Raw genomic sequence first — 27,288 nt, forward strand, 5'->3', positions numbered from 1 at the left:
CCTTGGCGCATTGCACTGCAGGATCAAGACCTTACTTTGTAATTTAAGGATCAGATCATGTAAACAATTAAGAATGTCTGTAACTTTATGCATATGAGTAACCTCATTTAAGTCAAAATGGTAGTTGATTATTCAGATTGCTCTAAAAAATTATTTTGGGACAGTTCTCTGGCCTGTGTTATACAGGAAGTCAGACTAGATGATCACAGTTGGCCCTTCTGGCCTTTCAATCTATGACTCTGAAAATAGTTATGGCTCATTATTTTAAATCTGTAGTTTGATCATGAACAGTTCAATACAAATATTCAACCTCTTGTAGTTGTGATTTGTTAGATAAGTCACTTGTGCTGTGTCTGTTCCCTGACTGGATGAATGTGTAAGCCCTTCCAGCCTGAATAATTCCACATGCAAATAGAGACTTTAATTTCTTTGCAAACCCACATACATGACTGAAATTCACTGCAGGTGACACTTAATTTCTGGAATGTTCACTGAAAGCAATCACTAAAGAGGAGCAAACATGGGTGATATGAATTCATGTTTAAAATGAAGTGATATTTGCTGATTACTTGTAGAGTATCTACTCAGCTTTATTAATTTCATGTACACTCAAATGCATGAAAGCATCCCCTGTAAGTGCCTAAGTATGTGAATCCAAGCGCCTTCCTGTCACACAGGTCAACGGAACCTACAAATGAGTAGACTTTTATCTTCCTCCTTACGTAGCTCTGCATAATACAGCTTTCTACCTGCCAATGTAACAGGGCTTACTGTTCCTCTTTTCATGAATTACATCCCAATTTTTCTAATTCTAGGAGGAGATTTGCACTACCACCTCTCACAGCACGGTGTGTTTTCTGAGAAGGAGATGAGGTTTTATGCTACTGAAATCATCCTGGGCTTAGAACACATGCACAATCGATTTGTTGTATACAGAGACTTGAAGGTAACCATTTTATTTACACAGTCAGTTGTAGGGTAGTGATGAACAACCTAAGGAATATAAGAAACTTAATGAAAACCCCTTTTTGTATCCAGAATAATTTCTGTCACCAAATGTTAGGAGAATGCTGATTACTTCTTTCAAAGTTTGTTTTGAATTTTCTAATAAGTGTTTCACATAAATGATTGTCATACATTATAATAAAGAGTAAGCTTCTGTTAGGTATCAACCATATAAGAACTTCTGATAGAAAGGAAAAGAAGGAAAATCGCAAGAAGAAAGGCACATGGTCATTAGAGCCCTGCACGGATACAAAATTTGTATCTGCATCCAATCAGCGATCTGCTAACATGATATATAGTGGATATCCACAGATTTGCAGGGCTGTAATGGTCAGCCTTGAGGGAATATGTTTCTTTGTTTGTTTGGGGAGGGGTGGGGGGAATTGTCTGAATACCAACTCATAGTATAAACATGTCTTAAGAGAATAGACTGGGATCTAAAATAGCCTATTTACAATTTGAGAAGGCAGAGGATCAGCAGAAGGCCCTATGCATTACTTAAAACTTTAGGCCCTCGTCTTTGCACCCTGGAGTGAATTTCAGCTGAAAGTTATAACTTAATTTTTCAAACCTGGTTTGTTTTCTTGCCTTTGAGGTTTTCCTTATTTGTAGAATGTTGGTACGGTATAAAGGCCAATCCAATCTCATGTCTAATCATGCCTTGATTGTACAAAACTGCTTGGTACTTATTTTGTATAGCGTTAGTAAAAATAGAAATTGTCATAGGCTAGAGGTGCATAGAAGTCAGGTGTGTTGATTTGTGAAATTGTCCTGTTGATCAAAGGTTTGTATTTTTCAGTTGCCAGTAACACTTCTCTCTCTCTGTGCTTCTAGCCTGCAAACATCCTGCTGGATGAGCACGGACATGTAAGGATATCAGACCTTGGTCTTGCTTGTGATTTTTCCAAAAAGAAACCACATGCTAGTGTGTAAGTATTTCATGAACTCTGATATATTTAGTTATACGAACTACAAATCCTTTGCCCTGTTTTAAGTTTGATTTCACGTTGCTAAATCTAATTTTTAATTTTATATATTTTTGTCTTTTAAACTGCTCATATTCTCTCCCAAAGAGCTTTGCTATTGAAAGGAAATCACAAGAGTGTTTAGGAACACTGGTTTCTGCTAGCATGCAGGTCACCATCTTGAAATAGACCATGTACTTGACTGTGCCCCTTTTTAAAGCAGCTATGTACATGCCCATGTGTCCTTATTGATCTTAGTGGGTAACCTTTTAAACTTATTTTTCATATTAATTTTGTATTTAGTGCAATGGGTGTGATGGCACTTCATGTGTGTACAAGAAAACACTCTGAGGGTTATAGTAATTATAATATAAAGGTATTTCTTTGGTCAGAATTTGGACAGATGAGTGACAGGGTATTAAAATTAAGGTATTTCATGTATTGACATTTAGTCTCTGGGACAGTTATTAAGTATACAGGAGTTTGAGCAGTGGAACACACGTTTTGAATCTTTGATTTATCTTGGACTATCAGAGAACAGTTACTTTTCTGCTTTGTTACTTGATGTATCTGTGTATGAAGCCAAAAACTGCATTTGTGTTCTTTGAAGGTATTGCAAGAGAAAACTCATATAGAATGCTAGAGAGATATTGACAAAATGGATGGAATTCAGAGTCAAGCAACAGACTTGATCTGAGGCAGAAGAGACTGATTTAGGCAGAAAGATTAAAAGAGCTAAATTTTGGCAAAGTGGTAGAAAAGAGGAACATAGCAGTTTTACAAATAGCACAGTACATGGGGGTTTCATAGTCTACATATATTTTGAAAGGCTTAAGAAAGAAGGCTGGAGAATTATTTGGGTGGTACAAAGTAAGGGTATGTCTACACTATGAAATTAGGTCGATTTTATAGAAGTAGATTTTTAGAAACCGATTTTATACAGTCGATTGCGCATGTCCACACTAAGTACTTTAAGTCGGTGGAGTGTGTCCTCACTACTATGGCTAGCATCGACTTACAGAGTCCCAGTCGACTTACAGAGTTCCGCTGCCCATTGGAATTCTGGGTTAAGCTCCCAATGCCTGATGGGGCAAAAACATTGTCGCGTGTGGTTTTGGGTACGTGTTGTCAGGCCCCCCTCCCTTCCTCCCTCTGTGAAAGCAACAGCAGACAATCGTTTCGCGTCTTTTTTCCTGGGTTACCCGTGCAGACGCCATACCACGGCAAGCATGGAGTCCACTCAGCTCACCATCACCCTACGTCTCCTGGGTGCTGCTGGCAGACGCGGTACTGCATTGCTACACAGCAGCAGCTCATTGCCTTTGCGGCAGACGGTGCAGTAGGACTGATAGCTGTTGTACGTCTCCTGGGTGCTCCTGGAAGACCTCAGTGAGGTCGATCGGGGCGCCTGGACAGACATGGCTATTCTCCTCTTAGAGCACTGAATGGGAGCCAGAGACTCCAGGTCATTATCTTCTTTAAGTTTCGTCTCATGGAGATTCAGTCCTGCTTGGAATATCATGTGAGCTGGAGCCTTCTGCCTCAGGCTGCTCTCCCAGCTGGCAGCACCGCGCGGTTGCACCTATCCCAGCCTACCCTCTGCTCCCATGGCTCATGAAGCCTGGATAGTAGTAAGGAGCAGTTCAACTATAGGCTGAGCAAGTGCAGAATGATGGTAAAATGTGCCTTTGGACATTGAAAAGCGCGCTGGCGCTGTTTGCTGACAAGGTCAGACCTCAGCGCAACGAACATTCCCATTGTTATTGCTGCTTGCTGTGTGCTCCATAATATCTGTGAGAGTAAGGGTGGAGACGTTTATGGCGGGGTGGGAGGTTGAGGCAAATTGCCTGGCATCCGATTTTGAGCAGCCAGACACCAGGGCGATTAGAAGTGCACAGCAAGGGGTGCTGCGCATCAGAGAGGCTCTGAAAACCAGTTTCATGACTAGCCAGGCTTCGGTGTGACAGTTGTGTGTGTTTCTCCTTGATGCAAACCCGCCCCCTTTGTTGATTTTAATTCCCTGTAAACCAACCAGCCTCCCCCCTTCGAAATAAAGTAACTATTGTTTTGAAACCATGCATTCTTTTTTTATTAGAGATAACGGACAAGGTAGTCTGGTGGGGTGCGGGAGGTGTGAAGGACAAGGCCACATTGCTTATTCTAAAAATAAAACTGTTTGAATGACAGCCTTCTGTTGCTTGGGCCATCCTCTGGAGTGGAGTGGCTGGGTGCCCGGAGCCTCCCCCTCCGTGTTCTTGGGCATCTGAGTGAGGAGGCTATGGAACATGGGGAGTAGGGTAGGTGGTTATACAGCGGATGTAGCGGGGAGGGTCTGTGCTCTTGTTGGCTTTCCTGCAGCTCCAACAAACACTTCATCATGTCCGTTTGCTCCCCCATTAGCCTCAACATCGCGTCCTGCCTCTGCTCTTCGCGCTCACTTAATTCTTTCCTGGCCTCTGCCACTGAATGCCTCCATGCATTAAGCTGTGCCTTATTAGTGCGGGAGGACTGCATGAGCTTGGAAAACATGTCATCGCGAGTGTGTTTTTTTTTTTACTTCTAATGTGTGATAACCTCAGAGATGGAGATGATAGGGGGAGCATAGAAACATTCTACACTCTACGATTCTTGGGGTACTGCATGGTCACCTGTGCTGCTGAGTTTGCCACGCTGACCAAACAGGAAATGAAATTCAAAAGTTCCTGGGGCTTTTCCTGTGTACCTGGCTAGTGCATTGGAGTTCAAAGTGCTGTCCAGAGCAGTCACAATGGAGCACTCTGGGGTAGCTCCTGGAGGCCAATACCGTTGATTTGTGTCCACACTTCCCCAAATTCGACCCAGCAAGGTCGATTTTAGCACTACTCCCCCCGTTGGGGAGGAGTACAGAAGTTGATTTTAAGAGCCCTTTAGTTCCAACCACGGAATGGGGTTGGTTGTGTGGGCACAATCATTTTTAAATTGACCTAACGCAGCTAAATTCAACCTAACCCCCATTGTGTAGACCAGGCCTTAGTGTAATGAGTTAAAACAAAGAAAAAATATGGCTGAATATAGTGATCAACTGCCTCATAATAAGCTCCATTAGATTGAGCAGTAGTCTTCCCGGGGAAGGGGTGGAAGCCCTGTTGCTTTGGACACTGAAAGCTCTAGAAAATGTTCTGTAGGGAGCAATCCTGCATTGGCTGGGAGAGAGACAAGATGACCTATTAATTCTCTTCCATCTCTAATTTCTAACATCCTGTGCATTTGTAACAGCTGATGTGTAGGCATAGACTGAAAGATGACCCATGATTTTGTGATGATTCAGTGTTCAGAGTAAATAAAAATCCTGCTTGATTTGAAGCAACAGATTGTTTTAATTATTCAAGTTGGTGGCCTTTCGGAAATGTACTAAAATTCAGGGTTTATTGTGCTCTTACATATGTGTATCCATATTTTTGCTAGTGTTTGGGCCAAATTGTGCTCCCATTTGCACCCACTGGCTTCAGTGAAATTGCAGAGGTAGAATATCAGGGTTGGAAGGGACCTCAGGAGGTCATCTAGTCCAACCCCCTGCTCAAAGCAGGCCCAATCCCCAATTAAATCATCCCAGCCAGGGCTTTGTCAAGCCTGACCTTAAAAACTTCTAAGGAAGGAGATTCTACCACTACCTAGGTAACGCATTCCAGTGTTTCACCACCCTCCTAGTGAAGTTTTTCCTAATATCCAACCTAAACCTCCCCCACTGTAACTGAACTCTGATTTTTTGTGTGTGTGTGGGCACTTATGATATTTTTTGTGGCACTCTGTACTCTTAGGGCCAGATTCATTCCTGGTATGATTACAGTGGATTTGCACAAAGGATGAATTTGTCCCTCGTGTTTAAAATGATTGGCCATTCACTAAAGTCCAGGAAAAGGTTACAGCTTGGAATTACGTATAGGACATAGGTAGCACACTGGGGCCAAATTCTGGCTGTGAGTGACAAGGAGGGAATTCCCTGAAGTAGGGGAATTCTCTGCTGTCTAAAGCTGGTGGGTAGAGCTTCCGTGCCAGCTGCCCTCATCCGTTATCCTGGCATAGAGGAGGTATGTGAGAGAACCGGAGTGTGGAGGGGGTATGGTAGAGCAGAGCTCAGCTTCACCAACCCTAAACCTGCATCATGAGTTGCAACAGCCTCCACCTGGCCTAACTCTCCTCAGGGCCAGAGCTTGTGCAGACTGGTACGCAGAATCAGGGGGCCATAACTGGATGCGTTTTCCTGTCTCTGGAGCCAAGTGGAGATCAGCTGCAGCAGAGAATTTGGCCCAATGTTTCTTCTATTAATAAGACAGTGCAACTTGAAGGAGGAGCTTGTTAAAAAACCATACTCTTCACTGTTGCAGCTTCCTCTTCTATAACCCCTTCTCTGACAAAAGGCTGCTTACTGAGTTCTGCTCCTAACTCCATTAAGTCTTGTTATAGAGGGAACAATAGCGCTCCCAAAGTTTAGGTTGCCTAACTCTTTCCATTATAAATATTTTCTCATCCTTTTTTAAGGTGTTGTAATGCATCCATGGCTTAATAGAAAATGGAAATCCAAATGGGTGTAAGTTTGGCCAAAGTGACTTCGGTTTAAAATGACTGTGAGAAGTCACCCTGTTCTAGATAGATTTTCTTGTTGGGATACTGCAGAATTTCATAAGAGTTTAATTTTGTTTTGTGATCAAGATTCTGTTGACCTCCCTCCCCTATCTCTCCCTCCTCCCCCGTTTCCACCAGTGGTACCCATGGATACATGGCTCCTGAGGTGCTCCAGAAAGGAACAGCATACGATAGCAGCGCAGACTGGTTCTCTTTAGGCTGTATGCTTTTCAAACTTCTGAGAGGGTGAGTGAAATCTCTTGCCTTTTTAATATTGGCACCTTTATGTTCTGTCTATAAAGCTAGTAATATGCATGCTGTTAGTTATTTCATACTGTGTATCCTGCAGTCCCTCCTACTCACCCCAGCTCTGCACAAAGAAATAACATTAGGCTTGTCAGGGTTCCTTCCCCACTCTGAACTGTAGGGTACAGATGTGGGGACCCGCATGAAAGACCCCCAAGCTTATTCTTACCAGCTTAGATTAAAAACTTCCACAAGGTACAAACATTGCCTTGTCTTTGAACCGTATGCTGCCACCACCAAGCGTTTTAAACAAAGAACAGGGAAAGAGACCACTTGGAGACGTCTTCCCACAAAATATCCCCCCAAGCCTTACGCACCCCCTTTCCTGGGGAGGCTTGAGAATAATATCCTAACCAATTTGTTAGAAAATCATCTCAAAGACCCAAAGCGCTGGATCTTGGAACTATGGAAAAATCAGTCAGGTTCTTAAAAGAAGGATTTTATTTAAAAAAAAAAAAAAAAAAAGGTAAAAATCATCCCTGTAAAATCAGGATGGAAAATACTTTACAGGGTATTCAGATTCAAAACACAGAGGATCCCCCTCTGGGCAAAACCCTAAAGTTACAGAAAACAGGAATAAACCTCCCTCTTAACACAGAGAAAATTCACATAAAACAAAAGATTAAACTAATCCGCCTTGCCTGGCTTACCTATACTGGTTGCAATATTGGAGACTTGGATTAGGATGGGTTGGAGAAGATGGATTTCTGTCTGACCTCTCCCAGTCCCAAGAGAGAACAAACACGTAAACAAAGAGCACAAAATAAAAGTCTTCCTTCCCCCAAAGATTTGAAAGTATCTTGTCCCCTTATTGGTCCTTTGGGTCAGGTGCCAGCCACGTTAGCTGGGCTTCTTAACCCTTCATAGGTAACAGGATGTTGCCTCTGGCCAGGAGGGATTTTATTGCACTGTATATAGAAAGGTGGTTACCCTTCCCTTTATATTTATGACAAGGCTTCTTGCATTTCCAGGTTCCTCCTGCCTCACGAATTTCTGCTTTTCATAGTGGCTACAAATATTGCACTGTGGGAGAACAGGTCAGGTTCTTATTTGCTCCTCAGATATATCACTTCAAAACACCGACTTTTACCGCTAGACCTACAAGCACTAGCTTTCCTCAGTAAAATATCTTCTGCATCATTTTGTAAGGAAAAAGACTGAAATAAAAAAATATAATAAGCTTTAAAATTTAGAATGTTTTAACTTCTTTTGGGTGTCTGGAGCATCTTGTCTTATGTGAATCTACTTATTTAAGAAGAAGTGGGTCTTCAGGAGGGATTGTAAGTGGAGAGGATAGTGGCTTTATGGACTGGCTTAGGGAGAGCATTCCATGTGTAGGTTGTATTCAGTGTTGTAGAGAGACAAAGTGGGTGAGGTAATATCTTTTATTGGACCAACTTCTTTTGGTGAGAGAGACAAGCTTTTGAATTTCCCAGACCTGAAGAAGAGCTCTATGTAAGCTTGAAAGGTTGTCTCTCTTGCTAACAGAAGTTGTTCCAATAAAGATATTACCTTACCCACCTTTTCTCTAATGTGTAGAGTATGGCATGGAAGAAGGTGCAAAGAGTGGTGGGAGAGGCTGGTATCAGTGGCAGAGGCAAATGGATAAGAGACTACATGAGGTAAGTAGAGAGGGACTGAATTGTATTGGGACTCAACTACCTTGACAAAAAGCTTGAACTTGATGTGGTGAAGGAGGAGCTGGTGCTGGGATTTGTGGGACTGAGGGGAAGTTACTTGTCAGATCATTGGTCAAGAAAGATGATCTTAATGGTCATTGGCTGGTTCCCATTGGCTGGGAAAGCTGAACCGCAGCCATGGGGACCTGCGAGCGACTGTGCCCGTGGACGGTCAATGTAAACAAACTGTCTTGCAGCCCACCAGCAGATTACCCTGAAGGGCCGCATGAGGCCCACGGACCGCCGTTTGCCCACCACTGCGCTAAAGGGTATTATTGGCATAAAAGTCCCACATAGTGGAGGAGAATAGGTATATGTAAGCCATCTTCAGTGCTTGATCTGTATGTGAAACTCTCATTGACATCAGTGAGACTTCGACAGGTGGAACAAAGCTAGAGTTATCTACCTGAGCTCTCGCTAGTCATGGCTCCTTGAAGCCATTTGAAGCTTATGCATTTGCTTGCAAATACCTAGTCTCAGTTGAGTCTAAAATTGCAGATTAGCAAAAAAAAAAAACCAAACTTGATGCTGAAAAGCTGAAAGCTACAGTAAACAAAAACAAAAAAAAGGTAGAGAGACAAATGCTAGAACCATACGTCGTGGTAGGCCTAAAATTATAATAATATAATAAAATCTTCCACATAGCATGAGTACATTTGTGCCTGGGTTTAAATATAAACAATTTCAAAAATATTCTTTGTACATATGGTGTTATATTGGTGCTCTTCAAATTTTTCTCTTTAGTGCTGTTTCACAGGATGAAAAACAATCTAAATTTATGATGTGAAATTATGTCTATTCTTTTAAACAAGTGATGGATTTTTTACAGGTAGCCTGTCTTGATAACTCTTGGGTTGTTTTCTAAAATGTTTTTATCAGAGTAATTTCTGCTGTTCTTTTATATGTTATATTTTCACTAGCATCTCTACAGCTCTTATTAGTTATTTGAGATTTAATGTAATAATGTATAAGTGAAATTATGCCATGTTTTTATATTGGTCTTAAATGCTAGATAAATGATCTAATAAGCCAAAGGATTATAATATAAAAGTAAGTTTCCTAGGAAAAGAAGTAAATTGATTTGGTACAGCCTTGAAATTAGCTTGAAAAAACATGGGTCCATCAGCACATCAAAAATAGAGGAAGAAAAAGAACTGGGTTGTTGTAGAACAAATTAGAGGTCAGTACTTAACTTTAAAGTAGTATAAATAATAAGTATTGTTAGCTATTGAGAGCAGATTGTGTATTCTCCCTTGTAAGTAGATACAGATTTTTAGTAATGGTGGGGTGATTATTTGAGATTTTGCTCAGTAGCGAAGGGTCAAAAAGTTTAGAAAAGATTGGCTGTTTCTAAACAGCTTGGTGCTCATCCATTTCTGGCTAGAAATGGATATATTACTACTTACTTTACTGCTACCACTTTGCTGACAATTGTTGCATATTTTAAATGACATAAGGTTGCTGTACTTTAGAAGGACTCTGAAGGCATTAGTGGACTTCAGGTAACGCTTTAGACTTGTGGGTGAAGTTACCTCGCATCTTTTTTCTGTAGCATCACGTTAACTTTTCACGTCTATAGATTTTAGATAAGCTAAAATGTATCCTTTGCCTGGGTGCATCTGAAGGCAGAATTTGTCCTTGAGTCATATCTGAGTGCAAAACATCTTATTCCTTCATTTGTGAAATGTTCCTTTATCAGTAAACATCTGTGTCTACTTAGGTTTTATGAACACTGATGGGTTTATCTCAGACGTTAATAAACTGCAATCAGATGAAATAATCCATTTTTGAGGCCGTCAGGGTCCACTGGTATTTGTTCAAGAATATTGATCATATGTTAGATTGTTCCATTGGCCTTGTCAAATTGGGTGGATGTACTAGCAGTAATAATTAATAATGAGCTCTTGCATAGCACTTTTGACCATGGAACTCAGAGCACTTTACAAAGCAAGGTAAGTGCATAGCTCTGAATATCAGACATAAGGCCCACATTAGTAGTTCATTGCTCACAAAAATTGACTCAATTTACTGTAGGTTAATAGACAGAATTAAAAAGTTGTATAGATGTAACCATATAGGAGACCTGTAGCCAACCACATTCATTTATTGGCAAAGCCTTCTTGTTGCTTCATCTAAGGCCACATTTAATCCTTCAAACTCCAGTCATCATCCCTGACACAGCAGAGTATCACAGGAGCATAATGCAGTCTTCCCTCCGTCAAATCCATGCTGCAGAAATCTCTTCAGGATAATGGGAGAAACAAACACCTAAAAAAGCCAATAGGGGCTGTGAACGGTGTGATGGACTCCTAGTGGTAGCACTAAACACAAAGGACATTACCATTTTTAATCATAGAACTGGAAGGGACCTTGAGAGGTCATCTAGGCCAGTCCCCTGCACTCAAGGCAGGACTAAATATTATCTAGACCAGGGGTCTCAGACTCAATTTACTTTAGGTTCAGTGCCAGTCCTTAAATCCTCCAAGCGGGGCAACAATGTCACTCATGCTGCCCAGACTCGCCCCCCGAAAAGCTCTGCCCCCCACCTGCCTAAGGCTCTGGGAGGGAGTTTGGGTGGGGTAGGGGTCTGGGGTAGGGGATAGGGGTGCATGCTCTAGGAGGGAGTTTGGGTGCAGAAGGGGTGAGAGATTGGGCTCTGGGAGGGAGTTTGGGTGGGGGAGGGGGTCGAGGTGCAGGCGCTGGGTTGGAGTTTGGGTGCTAGGTACAGGCTCTGGGCTGGGGCAAGGTGGAGGGGTTCAGGCTCTGGGAGGGAGTTTGGGGGCAGGAGGGGGTGTGTGGGAAGGGGGAGGGGGTGCAGCCTCTGGGAGGGAGCTTCGGGTCTGGGGGGTGTGGGGAGGGAGTGCAGGCTCTGGGAGGGAGTTTAGGGGCGGGAGGGGGGGTGTGGGAAGGGGGGGTGCAGGCTCTGGGAGGGGTGGGGGGGGTGCGGTGCTTACCTGGGGCTCCAAGGCGGGGCAGCCTGGGGGGCCTCCGCGTGCTGCCCCCCCCCAGGCACTGCCCCCCCCCCCCAGGCACTGCCCCCACAGCTTCCCATTGGCCACAGGGGTGCTCGGGGCGGGGGCAGCATGCGGCGGCATAGACCTGCCCCACCCCACCGTGCCCTGGGGTTGCAGGGAGGGGCTGGCAGACACGTGGAGTGAGCAGGCAGACACCGCTCAGCTCTGCTGCGCTGCCGGGGCCCCGGGCCATTTTAAATTGCCGGGGGGCGGTGGGGAGGAGGAGAGAACCCGGGGCCGGCAGGCTGGGCCAAGGGAGAGACCTGGCCTCAGAACTGCTGAAGCCCCGTGGCCACATTGGGGAGGTTCACGAGCCGCGAGTTTGAGATCCCTGATCTAGACCATCCCTGACAGGTGTTTGTCCAACCTGCTCTTAAAACTCCCCAATGATGCAGATTCCACTGCCTCCCTAGGCAATTTGTTCCAGTACTTAACCACCCTGACAGTTAAGAAGTTTTTACTAATGTCCAACCTAAACTGCCCTTGCTGCAATTTTTCTCCCGCCTCCTTTTAACAACCTTTTATGTACTTGAAAACTGTTAATGAATAGGTTAATAGGGAAACAGGTATTTTGTTTTTGAAAAATAACTTTCTCCCTGGATTTGGAGACAGGAGACAGTGAATAAATCTCAACCATACTAACTAACCCGCCTCCACCCCCCCATGATTAAATACCCCTTCCAGTTGCTACTTAATGTTACACTGAAAATGTGTAATTTACCAGGACTGCTACAGATTATCAATTACTTTCAAAGCTCATACAACATCTAAAATATATCAGTATAAAACAGTATGTTGGATATTCAGACAAACCAGGCTTGTTCTCGAGCAGCCTCGTTTACTAGAAATATTCTTATATCAACCCCAAATCATATGCATTTCCTTTAGAGGCTCCACACACTCTCAAACTGCCAGTCATCCTCTATAGACTGTCCACTGACTAGCGTTCATTTCACCCATAGATTCTAATCTCCTGCTACATACTTTCCATATATAATGGAGTCAACCGCTCTGTAAAATATGTTAGGTTTCCATTTGTAGATAGTTATTTTTAAAATGTCAAAGTTTTGGTAGCTTCTGAGAATTTCCCCGTTAGATGGGGTCATTTATTTTTTTTGAGATTTACTCAGTGAGGTCTTCAGTACTTGATCCATAAGTACTGGAATGATTGACTACTCAAACTACATTCACTTATAAACTAGCCCACTGCATATATACTTACGAAATAACAGCATTAGGCTTTCCTAAATGTAGTAACCTTGGTGATATTCGTGTGGAGTCAGTGAAAGAGTTAAAAGATCTGTTTGCTCTGAAGTTGATTGTAAAGATGTAATAATCAAGTAATACCAAAGTGACAGGAAGTATTTACTTTTGCAGAGTACTGCAGTTTTTACAGAAAATGTAATGTCATAAAAACAAACACATACTTTTCCAGGGGATTCCCACCCGTAGTATTGAATTCTGTGTCAGTATTTGATCAGTCTCGTTTTCACTGGAAATGCTAAAAGTTTCACTGCTTGTTTAATTGTTCTGCAGGATGGGATTGATGAGTTTTTGAAGAATGTGACTAACAGGATGCTACACTCTTTTCTGGGGTTGCCACAGCTGAAATAAGCAGATATGTTATGGGTTTACATTTATTAGTGCATTTTCTTATTTCTACAGTCACAGTCCTTTCAGACAGCACAAAACCAAAGATAAGCATGAGATCGACCGGATGACGCTCACCGTGGTAAGGATTCTAAAGATCATTTAATTTAAGCTTTTCATGCTTAGCTAATTACACGTCCTTTAAGAAGTTCTGTACATCACTTCTTTTTGAGAAGCAACTTTATTCTGTATGTGTACGTGCAGGAACTGTGCTGCTAAACCCTTCCAAGGATAAGTTACCTTTTAAATGTGGTGGTGTCTCAGATTGAACTAGTTCCAAGAATTCATGTCATAATTCTTTTTTTATCCTTCAGAATGTGGAGTTACCAGATTCATTTTCCCCTGAACTAAAGTCCCTTTTGGAAGGGCTTCTGCAACGCGATGTTAGCAAGAGGCTTGGCTGTCAGGGTAGCAGGTAGGATTTAGCTTCTCCATTAACCAAAGCCTGCATATATCTCTTCTTTCCTTTAAATCAGAGATCTATTTTATTTTAGGTCAGAATCTGCTTCATATCACTGTAACATGTTAATGTTAGCAAGAAAGCATTAAAGTTCAATGCAGTGTCTGTTCAACTTGCTTTTGACTATTGGTAGGCTGAGAAATCTCTCTTTTATGAGGGACACTTAGCCAGGTATTATTTCTAATTTTGTTCTAAGCATTTTAAGGTTTCATTGGCATTTTAACTATTTTATTTTATTGTCTATGTTGCATATTTTTGGTTGCTCTGTAGTTTTCCTGCTCTGTGTTTTTTGAGAAGTAACCCTATCTTGATACAGACATTTTGATGACCATGATTATAGTGCATATTTTAAATTGGGGGGTGGTGGTGGTGTTATTAAAAAAGTCAGCATTTGTGACTGTTCCCATATGGTGGCATTTGAGATTTTCCTAGCTTTCCAATCTTATGAAAATAGGACATTTGGTAACTGCTGACAAATACTGATTTATTTTAAATTACTTTTACCTTATTCCAAGCAGTCCTGTAGCCCCTGATTTTAAATGATCTTCATCCTAACACTGGCTGTTTTACACATACAGGTAATTGTGGGTACAGTCATATCACTTAGATGTCCAGCTGCCTTATTTGCAGGTATTACAGTAGAACCTCAGAGTTACAAACACCTCGGGAATGGAGGTTGTTCGTAACTCTGGAATGTTCATAAGTCTGAACAAAATATTATGGTTGTTCTGTCAAAAGTTTACAACTGAACATTCACTTAATACAGCTTTGAAACTTTACTATGCAGAAGAAAAATGATGCTTTTTAACAAGCACAGAAACAGTTTCCTTACTTTGTCAAATCTTTTTTAAACTTTCCCTTCATTTTTTAGTATTTTACACTTAACACAGTACTGTACTGTATTTGCGGGGTTTGTTTTTTTTTGTCTCTGCTGCTGCCTGATTGTGTACTTCCAGCTCCAAATGAGGCGTGTGGTTGACTGGTCAATTCATAACTCTGGTGTTCATAACTCTGAGGTTCTACTGTACTATGAAAGTTGACATCAAAGGGCTCTGAACAACATTCACAAAATTAGAGTTTCATGCTCCCAATATGTAGGTGATTGTTATCTTAAAGTAGAAACAACATAAATTGAGTCGTGTAGGATATAATATTTGGGGATCATTTTACAGGTACTGTTAACAGTGTGCTATTTAAGATAGTAATATGCAGTAGAAAGTGAGTGTGGGTGCTTGTCTGAAAGTATTGGTTTAGGTACAAGAATTTTTCCACAGTGGGGTTCTTAAACATAACTTGAAAAGCCTCTGCATTTTGTTATGTTAAATTTTTTTTTGCAGCGCGCAAGAAATAAAAGAGCATCATTTTTTCAAAGGGATTGACTGGCAGCAAGTCTACTTACAAAAGGTATACATAAAAATGTGATCTTATCTCTTCCTATAAAGCAGTAAAACTTAAACAGGGTGGGGAACAGCAAATTTAGGTCCTTATTCTCCCTTCCTTGCCAAGTATATATGTGCAAAGTGAGTGCAAAGTAGATGTAAAATGCTATCACCAGTGTGAGTGAGTGAAGAATTCTCATCTGTAGCATTGTACAAATGTGTAGGTTCAAATGATTGCACAACGTGCCAGGCAGGGGAGAATCTAGGCCTTCAATCTTTTATATGGTTCTTCGATATGACTGTATATAAATAACAAAAATAAAGCTCTTTGAAGTGCCTTGGGAAGACCTTTCAGTAAAGGAATGCATGCTTAAGTCTCGTTTCATTGCAATTCATTGTTTACTCTGTTTCATTGCAATTCATTGTTTACTCTGTAGGAATACCTTGCCTTTTGTTTTGCAACAAGATAATGAGCATGTATAAATGCAGAATAGATTGAAATAATTACGCTAATTGTTTGGCTTTGTAACTAGACTGCCCTGCCTTTGATTTCCAGTATTCTCCTCCACTGATTCCTCCCCGGGGAGAAGTAAATGCTGCAGATGCTTTTGATATTGGCTCCTTTGATGAAGAGGACACTAAAGGCATTAAGGTACATGTGCAATATTTTTCCTTCAGCCTTTGTTTCCTTTACACTTTTAGATGAAAGATTGTGAATGACACTTTCAGGCTGGTGTTACAGGTCCCAGTCATGTGCATGCTTAACTTTAAGTGTGCAGATAGTGTCATTTCTTCAGATGGATTATTCACTGCTTAAATTTATGCACGTGTGGAGGTGTTTGCAGGTTTGGGATCATAACAAGTAGAACAAGGTATAGTGAATGATGTTTTTGTCAAGTGTGTATATCCTGGGTGTGTTTAAAATTATAGTTTGACTGAAATTTGGCATACATAGTGTCATGGAGCCACAGGGTCTATGCTATACCCCAGCTTTTAAACAATTCCTTGGAGGTACCCCTTCGTGTGCCAGACTCCACACACACAGTCCCACTCTTCCTTAAGGATAGGCCATGTGCTTCAATACCTTTGAGCCTGAGCCTGTGAGCTCCTGTACTCCTGTTTCATACCATGAGCTCTGCCCAGCAAATCCAACTGAGGCCAAGTCGACAGGTCAAAATTAAGTCAACCTAAGTTACATTGCCATACGGCCACTGCAGTAATAAAATTGCTTTTGCATGTCCATACTAAGCTCCTTGTGTCGGCGGTGCGTATCCTCACCAGGAGGGCTTGCACCTATTTTAGTGTACATTTTAGTATAGACGCTTACAGAGTTAGGTCAGTGTAAGCTGCATGATGTTGACCTAATTCTGTAATGTAGACCAGGCCTGTGAGAGACTCCTGTTCAGAGATTTTTTTGCCCTCTTCAGGGATCAGTGCCCTTCAGCAAGTATTTGCAGTGTCACCAGGCAGCTTTTATCAAACAGAATAGGGTTCATTAGTCAACTGGAACACAGCATTGCAAGGTCTTTACATTGGCATAGAGAATCAAAGGTTAAGACATAGGCCTGCCTGGTTTACACTACAGAGTTAGGTCGATGTAAAGCAGCTTACATCGACCTGACTTCGTAAGTGTCTACACTAAAATGTCGTCCCACTGATGTACCTTGCCCACTACACTGACTTAATAACTCCACCTCTGCGAGAGGCGTAGTGCTTAGGTTGATGTAGGTTGGGCGATACAGTGTCACTGTAGACACTGCATTGCTTACACTCCTTAGAAGAATTTATTTTCAGAGCAGGGCTTTGAACACAGGAGTTTCTGGCTCTGAATGTTATGCTAAGACTTCTAGTCCATTCTCACTCTGTAAATAACAAATCTATAAATAAATTTCTCAATATCTATAGATTTATAATGAAAGTTTGTGTATTAACATCTACGATAGCATAAAATATAGGGGAAATATTCCATGGACAGAGACCTCATATGTAAGAATAAAATACTGATTAGTGAGAGTTTGGATCTTGTTTCAACAATACTGTCTTATGTTCAAACTACTCCTGTACCCACTTGAACATTGATAGCAAGGTCATACCATATGTGAAGGGTTCATTTCCATTGGATTGGACCTAAAGCAGCCACAAAACTGAAGTCAATTAATTTTTATTTTTAACATTATTATTATTACACAAAACTATTGAAAAACAACATTAAAGGAAGGAAATCTAGAGCAATAGTTGTTACTCCATCCTTATCTCAGTTTCTTGTGCCCAGCTAATGTGGTATATAATATGCTATTTCATCCTCTGTTCTGAAACCTGCTTAATACTCTAGACAAAATGATTAACTTAGATTCTAAGGTATATCCCCATTATTATTTTAACATACTTTCTTTTATAGATGAAACTTTATTTTTGTTGTTATTGCAGGTATTATAACCAAGATATAATTATAGGTAGTGAGTCAGGAGAGAAAGAAATCACTCCAAACTCCCTAAACAGAAATATATTAACTACCCACAGTGACTAAAAAGGGGAACTTATCTGTCAATGTCACCCACTGCAATTACTAGCAGCTGGCATAAGACCGTTTTTAAATGTTGAGAAAGAACTACAAAGAACAGAAAATGTTCTTTTCGCTAGTAAACACCACGGTGCCAGCTAACAGTAGGGTAATAAGTCTCTGATTTCCTGAAGCACGGGAATGCCTGACTGATAATCCCAAACACCATTTTCTGGGGACAAACTAGGTTAAATTGTCTTCTTTAGCTATATTATGGAACTTAAATTCTCAGCAAGGTGTATACTTGTAATGCATGTTGTTGACTCATTGCACTTTATTCTCTGTACAGGTTGCCCTTAAGGTATATTTATTTCCTCATTCATGAGTCGATGAGAGTTGCAATGCACTGTGCTGTTTATGCTCAGGCTAAGACTTTATAATCCCTTCTGAGAGGATTGACTAATCCCCTACATCTGAGTCAAATGCAGAGGAAATTAGGGTTTTCATAAAACAGCACCAGCTTTCTCAGTTTGCTGGCAAGAAGGTGGCGGTTTTGGAGACTGAACCCCAGCTGCTATACTTTCTTCTCCATTACCTGTTTATACTGGGAAAGAGCCCAAAAGCCTCAATCAGATTCAGGGTCTCTTTGTGCTTCTTACAAGAAGACATCTTCGCTGACCCAGAGAGACGCAGGCTGAGGGAAAGGGATGCAGTTCAACAGCAAAGTGTTCAGGGAGGTGATAGGCAGGTGTCAGGTTAGGGTTTCTTTCCGCTTTAAATAGCTATCCGCAGTAACCCCTTTACTAAGCTATTGCTAGTTCCTTCTTTCATATCAGTTGCTATCCAGGGCCCGTTTTCTAAATTTGATGGCTTTTGTTTCATTCTTTTACACAGAATAATTATAGAGAAAAATGTGATGATTCTTAGTATTGTACCAAAAACTCTGTTCCCAGTGCTGTCAGTCCTAAAGGTTGCTATACCAAGCCACAAATGATCTTTTCGTCCAGAATCAAATCATTTCAGTTATGTTCAGTACAGTTCAGTTTAAGTACTGCAGTTAATGTGGGAAGAAAAAAGGGCAGTATGACATGAAGGCAGTCTGAAATCAGTAACATACACAACTATTTTAAAGGTGTATTATTAACAATTATAAAGTTACCGTGGAAGCATGGAAAAGTATCTGTGTGAAAAATGCCTTTTCATATCAGCACAGTGACCCAAGGATCTGGAACTTGCTCCTTTTGGCAAACTGCAAGGATCTGGTTTTGCTGAGCTTCAGGAAGTAAGGCAAATGTGTCAGTCTGGCCAAGCTTTCACTAAGTGGGCTCGCCAGTGCAGAAAGGTGTGAGGATGATATAATATTTATAATTTTTGTTTGAATTTGTTGTAAGGCTCCCAGGTAATGTGCTACATTTACAACTATTTAAATAATAAACTACACATTTTTCATCTTTGCCTTATGATATGTGGATTGAAATAAATTGAAAAGTTAGTTAGTTTCCAAAAGAATGCTGTTTCTGAGAGCTGAAGCAGATTTAGTGGCGTCAGTTGTTGCTAGAGAAGTAGGCAGAGGAACTTAGTATATAGTTAGAGATTTTTTGAACAGGACAGCTAAGAAAAGTAAGAATTTCAAAGAAGTCCATCTTAAGGTGGCAGTCAAAAATTGTATATCCTTTTTCAGCCAATGTGTCACTTGTATAACTTAAGTCGTATTGCTGGTGTAAGAGTTTTTGAGTAATGTCTAAAAAGAATAACAAAAAATCCAGTGTCTGTATATTTATGATCTGAGATAAGATTTCCGTACTGTAAATTAAGAAACTATCGTTTTAAATACACCAGAACTAGAAAACTGTGTACAGTGCACTGTATGGCTTTGCTTTCTCGAGTTTGTACTACATGCAGAATTGGGAATCTTAGTCTACTTCACAGTGTCATTCTAATCTTTTTTTAAATTATATTTGTTATTGTATTATTATTGAGTATGTTGGTAATGGTAATAGAACTTATTAAAATCCTGCATTTTCTGATATTTTTCCCTCCTAGTTGGTTGATAGTGACCAAGAATTGTATAAGAACTTCCCTCTGGTAATATCAGAGCGTTGGCAGCAAGAAGTAGCAGAAACTGTTTATGATGCAGTAAATGCAGACACGGATAAAATTGAGGCCAGGAAGAGGACTAAAAATAAGCAACTTGGCCATGAGGAAGGTAATGTTTCCAGTGCACATCTTTTCATTCTTTAATGCTAGATACGGTTATTAAATATGTTCCAACAGGTAACCTTTTATTTTACGTTGTTAATTACCTGTAATTCAGAGAGTTCATGCTTTAATGATTCTTCTAAGTTTCATTTAATTCAGTTTGTATTTCTTAAAATACTTTGAGATGTTTTATGATGTAATTTGACTTTTTAGAAAAGTTATGAATGAATCTTTTAAAGTCAAGAGGGATTACTGTATGGTGCTTTTGGTTATCCATAAGTTTGAGGTATTTTCAGTAATGTGTATCTGGGATTTGATTTTATGGTGAGGATAGCATCTGAATGAAAAAAACGAGACCCATTGTATCCAATGTAATTCCTTTGAATAAGGTATTGAATTATGTACTTGAGATCGGTGACAGTGTTGGGACCCTCTCTTCTTTGGTATGGGGTAATCCTCTAGTGTGTTCATCACCTTAGGACATGTTTGCATGGACCTACCTCTTGTAGAACTCCACTGACTTCAGAGAGGCTCCATGAGTTTGTCAATGCAGAATGAGCTCCTTCACCTGTCCCTACCCCTTAATACAGTGTTCTGTTGTGGTAGTTTGAAGTGAGCCCATATTTCTTCACAAATTCCTCTCTCTCTCTCTCTCTCTCTCTCTCTCTCTCTCTCTCTCTCTCTCTCTTTGTTTTGGTCTTTTGTTTTCATATAGTATTTTAAAACAATTTATAAATGATGGCATTGAAACATGGGCACATTTCAAAATGCAGACCAAGACGTGGATAAGTTCATGGAGGAAAGGTCCATCAATGGCTATTAGCCAGGATGGTCTGGGACACAACCCCACCCTAAGCCTCTGACTGCCAGAACCTGGGAGTGATCGACAGGGGATGGATCGCTAAGTAATTGCCCTGTTCTGTTCATTCCCTCCGAAGCATCTGGTACTTGCTGCTGTCGGAAGACACTGGCCTAGATGGAACATTGGTCTGACCCAGCATGATCATGTTTATGTTCTTAAAGCAGAGCAGCTCCCCTTCTCTGTAGTGTCTTAACTGTTGCCTTCTTTCTGCATTATTATTTTTGGCATATTTTCATAAATTCTCAATTTCGTGAATTGGGGGGAAAAGTAAAATTGAACTGATGGGGCTCTCTCTGTATGTTTGAGCAGTTGAACAGAACATTCCTCTTGTAAAGACCGATATGCTGTTCCGCAGGATATTCAATGTTAATTCTTTCAACAGTAAATCAGGTGCCTTCTTTAATAGGGCCAAATTCTATTCTTGGTTACTTCAGTGCAATTTCATTGCCCTCAGCTGTAATGGGGTGCAGAATCTCACTCAGTGTGTACATGTGTGTGTATATAATAATTAGAAGGCAAAAGATAACACATTATAGAGAATATTATGTGTACTGAATCTTCTGCTGAAATTTAACAGGCTGTGAAAACACTAGTAAACCTTTTCTGAACAGAGCACATTTCCTGAACACTGGGTTGTAGCTGATTGTGTAAAATGAACTTGTTATATTCACAGATTATGCACTAGGGAAGGACTGCATTATGCATGGGTACATGTTGAAATTGGGGAACCCATTTTTGACTCAGTGGCAACGTCGTTACTTTTACCTCTTTCCAAACCGACTTGAATGGCGAGGAGAAGGAGAATCACGGGTGAGTCTGAAATTAGTATAACAAACACAGTTTTTGTAAAGGTACGAAATGTAGATAGGCATTTTTGCCAAATCTTGAAGTCCATACTCAGGAAAACTCCCACTGAAGTTTGAGTTTTTCTGGAGTAACTATAGTGGGTCAGATTCTTAAAGCTCTGTTCATGTGGAGTAGTACTTTACTTTGTGAGTAGGCACATTGATGTCAAGCAACCTAAAATAGACTTTACAGACTTGTGGGGTTTTTTTTTTTAAGAATTGGGAGTTTATCAATGTATTGTTTTTTCATTTAGGACCCCTGGAGTATTTATACAAAAAAACATAAAATGGTAAGGCAATAGAAACACTATAGCATTGACCTCAAAGATAGTGCTATAGTGTTTATAGTTCAGTCCAATGGTGATCGTGTTTTAGGGATGTCATCTATGTATTTAGCTACACAACTGTAAGAGATTTTGAAAATATAGTTCTTCCATTGCAGTATTTCCTGAAAACTTTTATGCAAAACTGCTTGCATGTTTTTCCATCTGTACATTTGTAGTGCTTCAATAATCCTTCACAGCTCTTTGACATAGACAGTAAAATTGTCTAACTATTGATTAAAGTGTTTCACAGTGTTACTGTTTGAAAGAAAATAAAGTAAAATGCAACTATTACTGGGGAAAACACTCATTTAGTTCATAATGACATCCCTTTTTTGCAGTGCCTTGTTTTGTGCTGTTCTGAGTTGATCTTTTGGTAATTTTTGGTGACTAAATCCTTTGGTAAATTTCTTTGAATACTTTCTCTTACTTTATGAACTATTTTTAGTTAGTGTATTACTGAAAGCTAAGGGTCAGGTCATGCTAACATTTGCTCCTGGGAGTAACTTTATTCACATGTATATTCCCAGTGGATTAGGGTTCAGCTTTAGGTCTGTTGGGTAACAGCTTCAAATTGTAATTCAGCTTTCTTTTTGCAATGTGTGGTAGCAAAATCTACTGACAATGGAACAGATAGTCTCAGTGGAAGAAACTCAGATTAAAGATAAGAAATGCATCTTGCTGAGAATTAAAGGAGGCAAACAATTTGTCCTGCAGTGTGAGGTGAGGCAACTGTAAGTTTTCAGTGATCACTGAAGCAGATGTTTTGTATACAATGATAAAACCCAATGGTAACATAAAATATTTTTCAAGTCTGAACTAAACTCATGAAGTATTTGCCATGCTTTACATGTGAGCTGGGAGGGATATGGCTGTACTAGGTTTATGCATCACATCTGAAAACCTGGATTTCAATGGAACTTGTCAGAGTGAATTCAGTTTAATAATAATGGATAAAAATGTCAAAACTGACTGACTAATTTAGGAGCGTAAGTAGCCTAGTCTGTGCATACAAGCAAACTAATTTCCCAGCAGCTCAAGGAGTTAGCACATTTGTAAAGGATGGGGTGCGCGCACACACACTCTTTTTCAAGAGAACTAACAGCTTTGGTTGCTACCATGTTGCCTGGGTTTGACTTAGTGCTTAAAGATGAAAGGTTGAGTGTTACCAATACCCTGAGCCATTCATTTTCCAATGGAAAATAAAGTACATTGTTTAAAAATGCTCATAGGGAAAGTGGTATTCCCCAGTATGTGCACTCGATTATGAAGTGCCTAACAACTTCTGTATCCCTTTCAGAGTGACCCAGAGTTTGTTCAGTGGAAAAAAGAGCTGACAGAAACCTTTACTGAGGCACAGAGGCTGCTGCGTCGCGCCCCCAAGTTTCTCAATAAATCTCGCTCAACAGTTGTAGAGCTTTCAAAGCCACCACTCAGCCACAGGAATAGCAATGGGCTGTAGAAGAGATGAGAGAATGAAGGGGAAAGCTACTCCGTCACCATGTATGAGGGCCACAGCATCATTAGTTACTTGTACAATCCCTGAACCAGGAATTACTTAGAAGAAGAAACCTTGGATGTTTACAGCATGGGATGATGACAGGACTCTACATCTGGAGATTGTGAAGACTAAAGCAATGACCAGGTGAATTCTCACTAATAGCAGTAGTGAAAGTTGCCAAATGTAGAGGCTGCCCATTGTTCCCAAGCATCGTCACACCCTGGTGGTGTTCAAATGGTCTGTTATCCTAGAACTACTGAAGGAAGGAAGATAATCTTTTCTTTGCAATACCCTTGTTTTGGTATGTACCAAACCTGGAAACTGAAATGGTTACTACTCTTTATCATTTACATGTTGATGTCTGTTATTGACATATCCCAGACTTCGGCAGGAACTGCAAGTTTGTCATGTGGGATAACAGGTAATCTTATGTGTTGCCTTGTTCTTTCCAGCCATCACTATTGACTTTAATATATCCTTGCTCCATACTGCTGGTGATCAACAATGTGACTCTTATGCACTTCAAAGTACTGATTTCTAACTGTCCTGTGGTTTGAATGTTGTTGATACTTCATGGAAACATTGAACTCAGATTATTCCCTTGGTTTGTTGTACTCACTAATAGTAGCTACCACCGTTATGCTTCTTCTGCTATATACAAAACTATAACTGACACAATAGAGTAATAATTGGTGAAGAGGAATATATGGTAGCTTCATCTAGTGGTCTGTTGTATAAATTGACTATTTGAGCACAGTTTTTAAACAGCAGATTCCTTTTGACAAGTTTACAGTGAATACAAAGACAGTTCTTTTCCATGTCAGCTCAACTGCACTTTTTAAAAATTAAAAAATTCTGTAAATCCAGTGCATACTAATGCACATACTGGATTAAAATGTATGGATAACTTGGTATGTATTCTTCTGGATTGCTCTTAAATTGTTGGACTCATAGACTCTTCTCTCGCTCTCTTTTAAAGTAATGTGTTCTCACAGCATAGTTCTCCCAGACCTTCATCTTAGCCAAGCACTTAATATTCACATGCACGTCAGATGGCATGACTTTCAAAAAGAAGTCTGAATTTCCTTTTATAGAGAATTCAAACATTCACACTGAAAACAGTCTGAGAATATTGAGGATGAAAATGACAAAATAAGATGATTATATGCCAAATTTATGTAAATTCTCCTTATGTCATCATTCGTTTGTCAGATGTAAGGTGATACTTCAGAGGAGTAAAAATATTGTACATAATCTTTGGACAACTTTGAACATTCCGGGACAATTTCTATCCTGTTATACATACTGAGAGTCTCATTGAATATAATGGGTTTTCAAGAGGTGCAAGTCAGAGGAGAATTTGAGCCTTCATCTAATTCTGTATTACATTGTTTATTGCGGATCACGTTCTGCTGAGTTACATGGGTACAACTCTCATAGAAGCAAAGTCAATGGGACTTGCACCTGTGTAAATGGGAGCAGAATTTGCACCAGCAATCTGTTTTGCCCATCTCTTCTGACCAGTTCATTTCTTGTCATAGCTTGTCTGGCTAACAGTCAACCGCAGAGCTTCAGAACTGTTTCATCGACAGCAAAGTATAAAGTGCCAAAAAACCTCAAAAATTATTTTTTTTCAAAAATCCTCTATTTATCCTCCACATTCTTGTGAAATTGGATGTGTGAGCTACTAAACCTGGGGGTGGCTTAATAAATCTGACAGCAATGCCAACCATTTTTCTTATACTTTGATATAGTGTGAAGAAGAAATTGAATTTTAAAAAATATTTTATGCTTGGCAAGTGGTAATTTTAAAAGGATATTTACACATTTGTTTTCTTGGATTACTTTTTAAAATGAGCATGGAGTTCCATTTTCATCTACTGAAAAGTGATGTTAGAAGTCCAGGTATATTTCTATAAGCAGTAACTGTGGTATTTCCCTAAACTCATGCCACTATGGAGTGGCAGATTTTTAGTGTAATCTACTGTACATTGGATATTTTTGAATTGTTTTCCGAGAATACCACACACACACACACACACCCCTATTCTGATTTGTGTTTTGAATAAAAAGAAAGCTCACTCATAGATTCATAGATATTTAGGCCAGAAGGGACCATTATGATCATCTAGTCTGACCTCCTGCACAATGCAGGCCACAGAATTTCACCCACCACTCCTAAAAAAGACCTCACACCTATATCTATGCTATTGAAGTCCTCAAATTGTAGTTTGAAGACCTCAAGGAGCAGAGAATCCTCCAGCAAGTGACCCGTGCCCCATGCTACAGAGGAAGGCGAAAAACCTCCAGGGCCTTCCAATCTGCCCTGGAGGAAAATTCCTTCCCGACCCCAAATATGGCGATCAGCTAAACCCTGAGCATATGGGCAAGATTCATCAGCCAGATACTACAGAAAATTCTTTCCCGGGTAACTTGGATCTTACCCATCTAAAAACCCATCACAGGCCATTGGGCCTATTTACCATGAATATTTAATTACCAAAACCATGTTATCCCATCATACCATCTCCTCCATAAACTTATCGAGTTTAATCTTAAAGCAAGATAGATCTTTTGCCCCCACTACTTCCCTCGGAAGGCTATTCCAAAACTTCATTCCTCTGATGGTTAGAAACCTTCGTCTAATTTCTAATCTAAATTTCCTAGTGGCCAGTTTATATCCATTTGTTCTTGTGTCCACATTGGTACTGAGTTTAAATAATTCCTCTCCCTCTCTGGTATTTATCCCTCTGATATATTTATAGAGAGCAATCATATCTCCCCTCAACCTTCTTTTAGTTAGGCTAAACAAGCCAAGCTCCCTAAGTCTCCTTTCATAAGACAAGTTTTCCATTCCTTGGATCATCCTAGTAGCCCTTCTCTGTACCTGTTCCAGTTTGAATTCATCCTTCTTAAACATGGGAGACCAGAACTGCACACAGTATTCCAGGTGAGGTCTCACCAGTGCCTTATATAACGGTACTAAAACCTCCTTATCCCTACTGGAAATACCTCTCCTGATGCATCCCAAGACGACATTAGCTTTTTTCACAGCCATATCACATTGGCAGCTCATAGTCATCCTATGATCAACCAATACTCCAAGGTCCTTTTCCTCCTCCGTTACTTCTAGTTGATGTGTCCCTAGCTTATAACTAAAATTCTTGTTATTAATCCCTAAATGCATGACCTTACACTTCTCACTATTAAATTTCATCCTATTCCTATTACTCCAGTTTACAAGGTCATCCAGATCCTCCTGTAGGGTATCCCTGTCCTTCTCTAAATTAGCAATACCTCCCAGCTTTGTATCATCTGCAAACTTTATTAGCACACTCCCACTTTTTGTGCCCAGGTCAGTAATAAAAAGATTAAATAAGATTGGTCCCAAAACTGATCCTTGAGGAACTCCACTGGTAACCTCCCTCCAACTTGACAGTTCACCTTTCAGTAGGACCCGTTGTAGTCTCCCCTTTAACCAATTCCCTATCCACCTTTCAATTTTCCTATTGATGCCCATCTTATCCAATTTAACTAATAATTCCCCATGTGGCACAGTATCAAACGCCTTACTAAAATCTAAGTAAATTAGATCCACTGCGTTTCCTTTATCTAAAAAATCTGTTACTCTCTCAAAGAAGGAGATCAGGTTGGTTTGGCACGATCTACCTTTTGTAAAACCATGTTGTATTTTGTCCCATTTACCATTGACTTCAATGTCCTTAACTACCTTCTCCTTCAAAATTTTTTCCAAGACCTTGCATACTACAGATGTCAAACTAACAGGCCTATAATTACTTGGATCACTTTTTTTCCCTTTCTTAAAAATAGGAACTATGTTAGCAATTCTCCAATCATACGGTACAACCCCTGAGTTTACAGATTCATTAAAAATTCTTGCTAATGGGCTTGCAATTTCTTGTGCCAATTCTTTTAATATTCTTGGATGAAGATTATCTGGGCCCCCCGATTTAGTCCCATTAAGCTGTTTGAGTTTC

At 40.2% G+C, this 27,288-nt stretch overlaps 1 protein-coding gene across 17 annotated transcripts in view; it reads left to right on the forward strand.

The window, feature by feature from the left end:
* The window catches only part of GRK3 (G protein-coupled receptor kinase 3), a 123,260-nt gene that overhangs the window by 87,804 nt on the left and 8,168 nt on the right, over positions 1-27,288 (forward strand). For 12 of the 17 annotated variants that reach the window (XM_073313104.1, XM_073313107.1, XM_073313110.1 and 9 more), the window contains 11 exons: positions 816-946; positions 1,840-1,934; positions 6,711-6,818; positions 13,237-13,303; positions 13,536-13,636; positions 15,019-15,085; positions 15,617-15,712; positions 19,604-19,766; positions 21,295-21,431; positions 22,399-22,512; positions 23,090-26,664. In XM_073313104.1, the coding sequence (XP_073169205.1) occupies positions 816-946; positions 1,840-1,934; positions 6,711-6,818; positions 13,237-13,303; positions 13,536-13,636; positions 15,019-15,085; positions 15,617-15,712; positions 19,604-19,766; positions 21,295-21,431; positions 22,399-22,512; positions 23,090-23,251 (1,241 nt within the window). In that variant the 3' untranslated portion in view covers positions 23,252-26,664. Of the gene's footprint in view, positions 1-815; positions 947-1,839; positions 1,935-6,710; positions 6,819-13,236; positions 13,304-13,535; positions 13,637-15,018; positions 15,086-15,616; positions 15,713-19,603; positions 19,767-21,294; positions 21,432-22,398; positions 22,524-23,089; positions 26,665-27,288 lie in introns of those variants that run through there. The other 5 variants (XM_073313102.1, XM_073313103.1, XR_012155089.1 and 2 more) reach the window with 4 other exon arrangements.

This window comes from Lepidochelys kempii, chromosome 15 (genome assembly GCF_965140265.1).
Source record: "Lepidochelys kempii isolate rLepKem1 chromosome 15, rLepKem1.hap2, whole genome shotgun sequence".
Taxonomy (NCBI): domain Eukaryota; kingdom Metazoa; phylum Chordata; order Testudines; family Cheloniidae; genus Lepidochelys; species Lepidochelys kempii.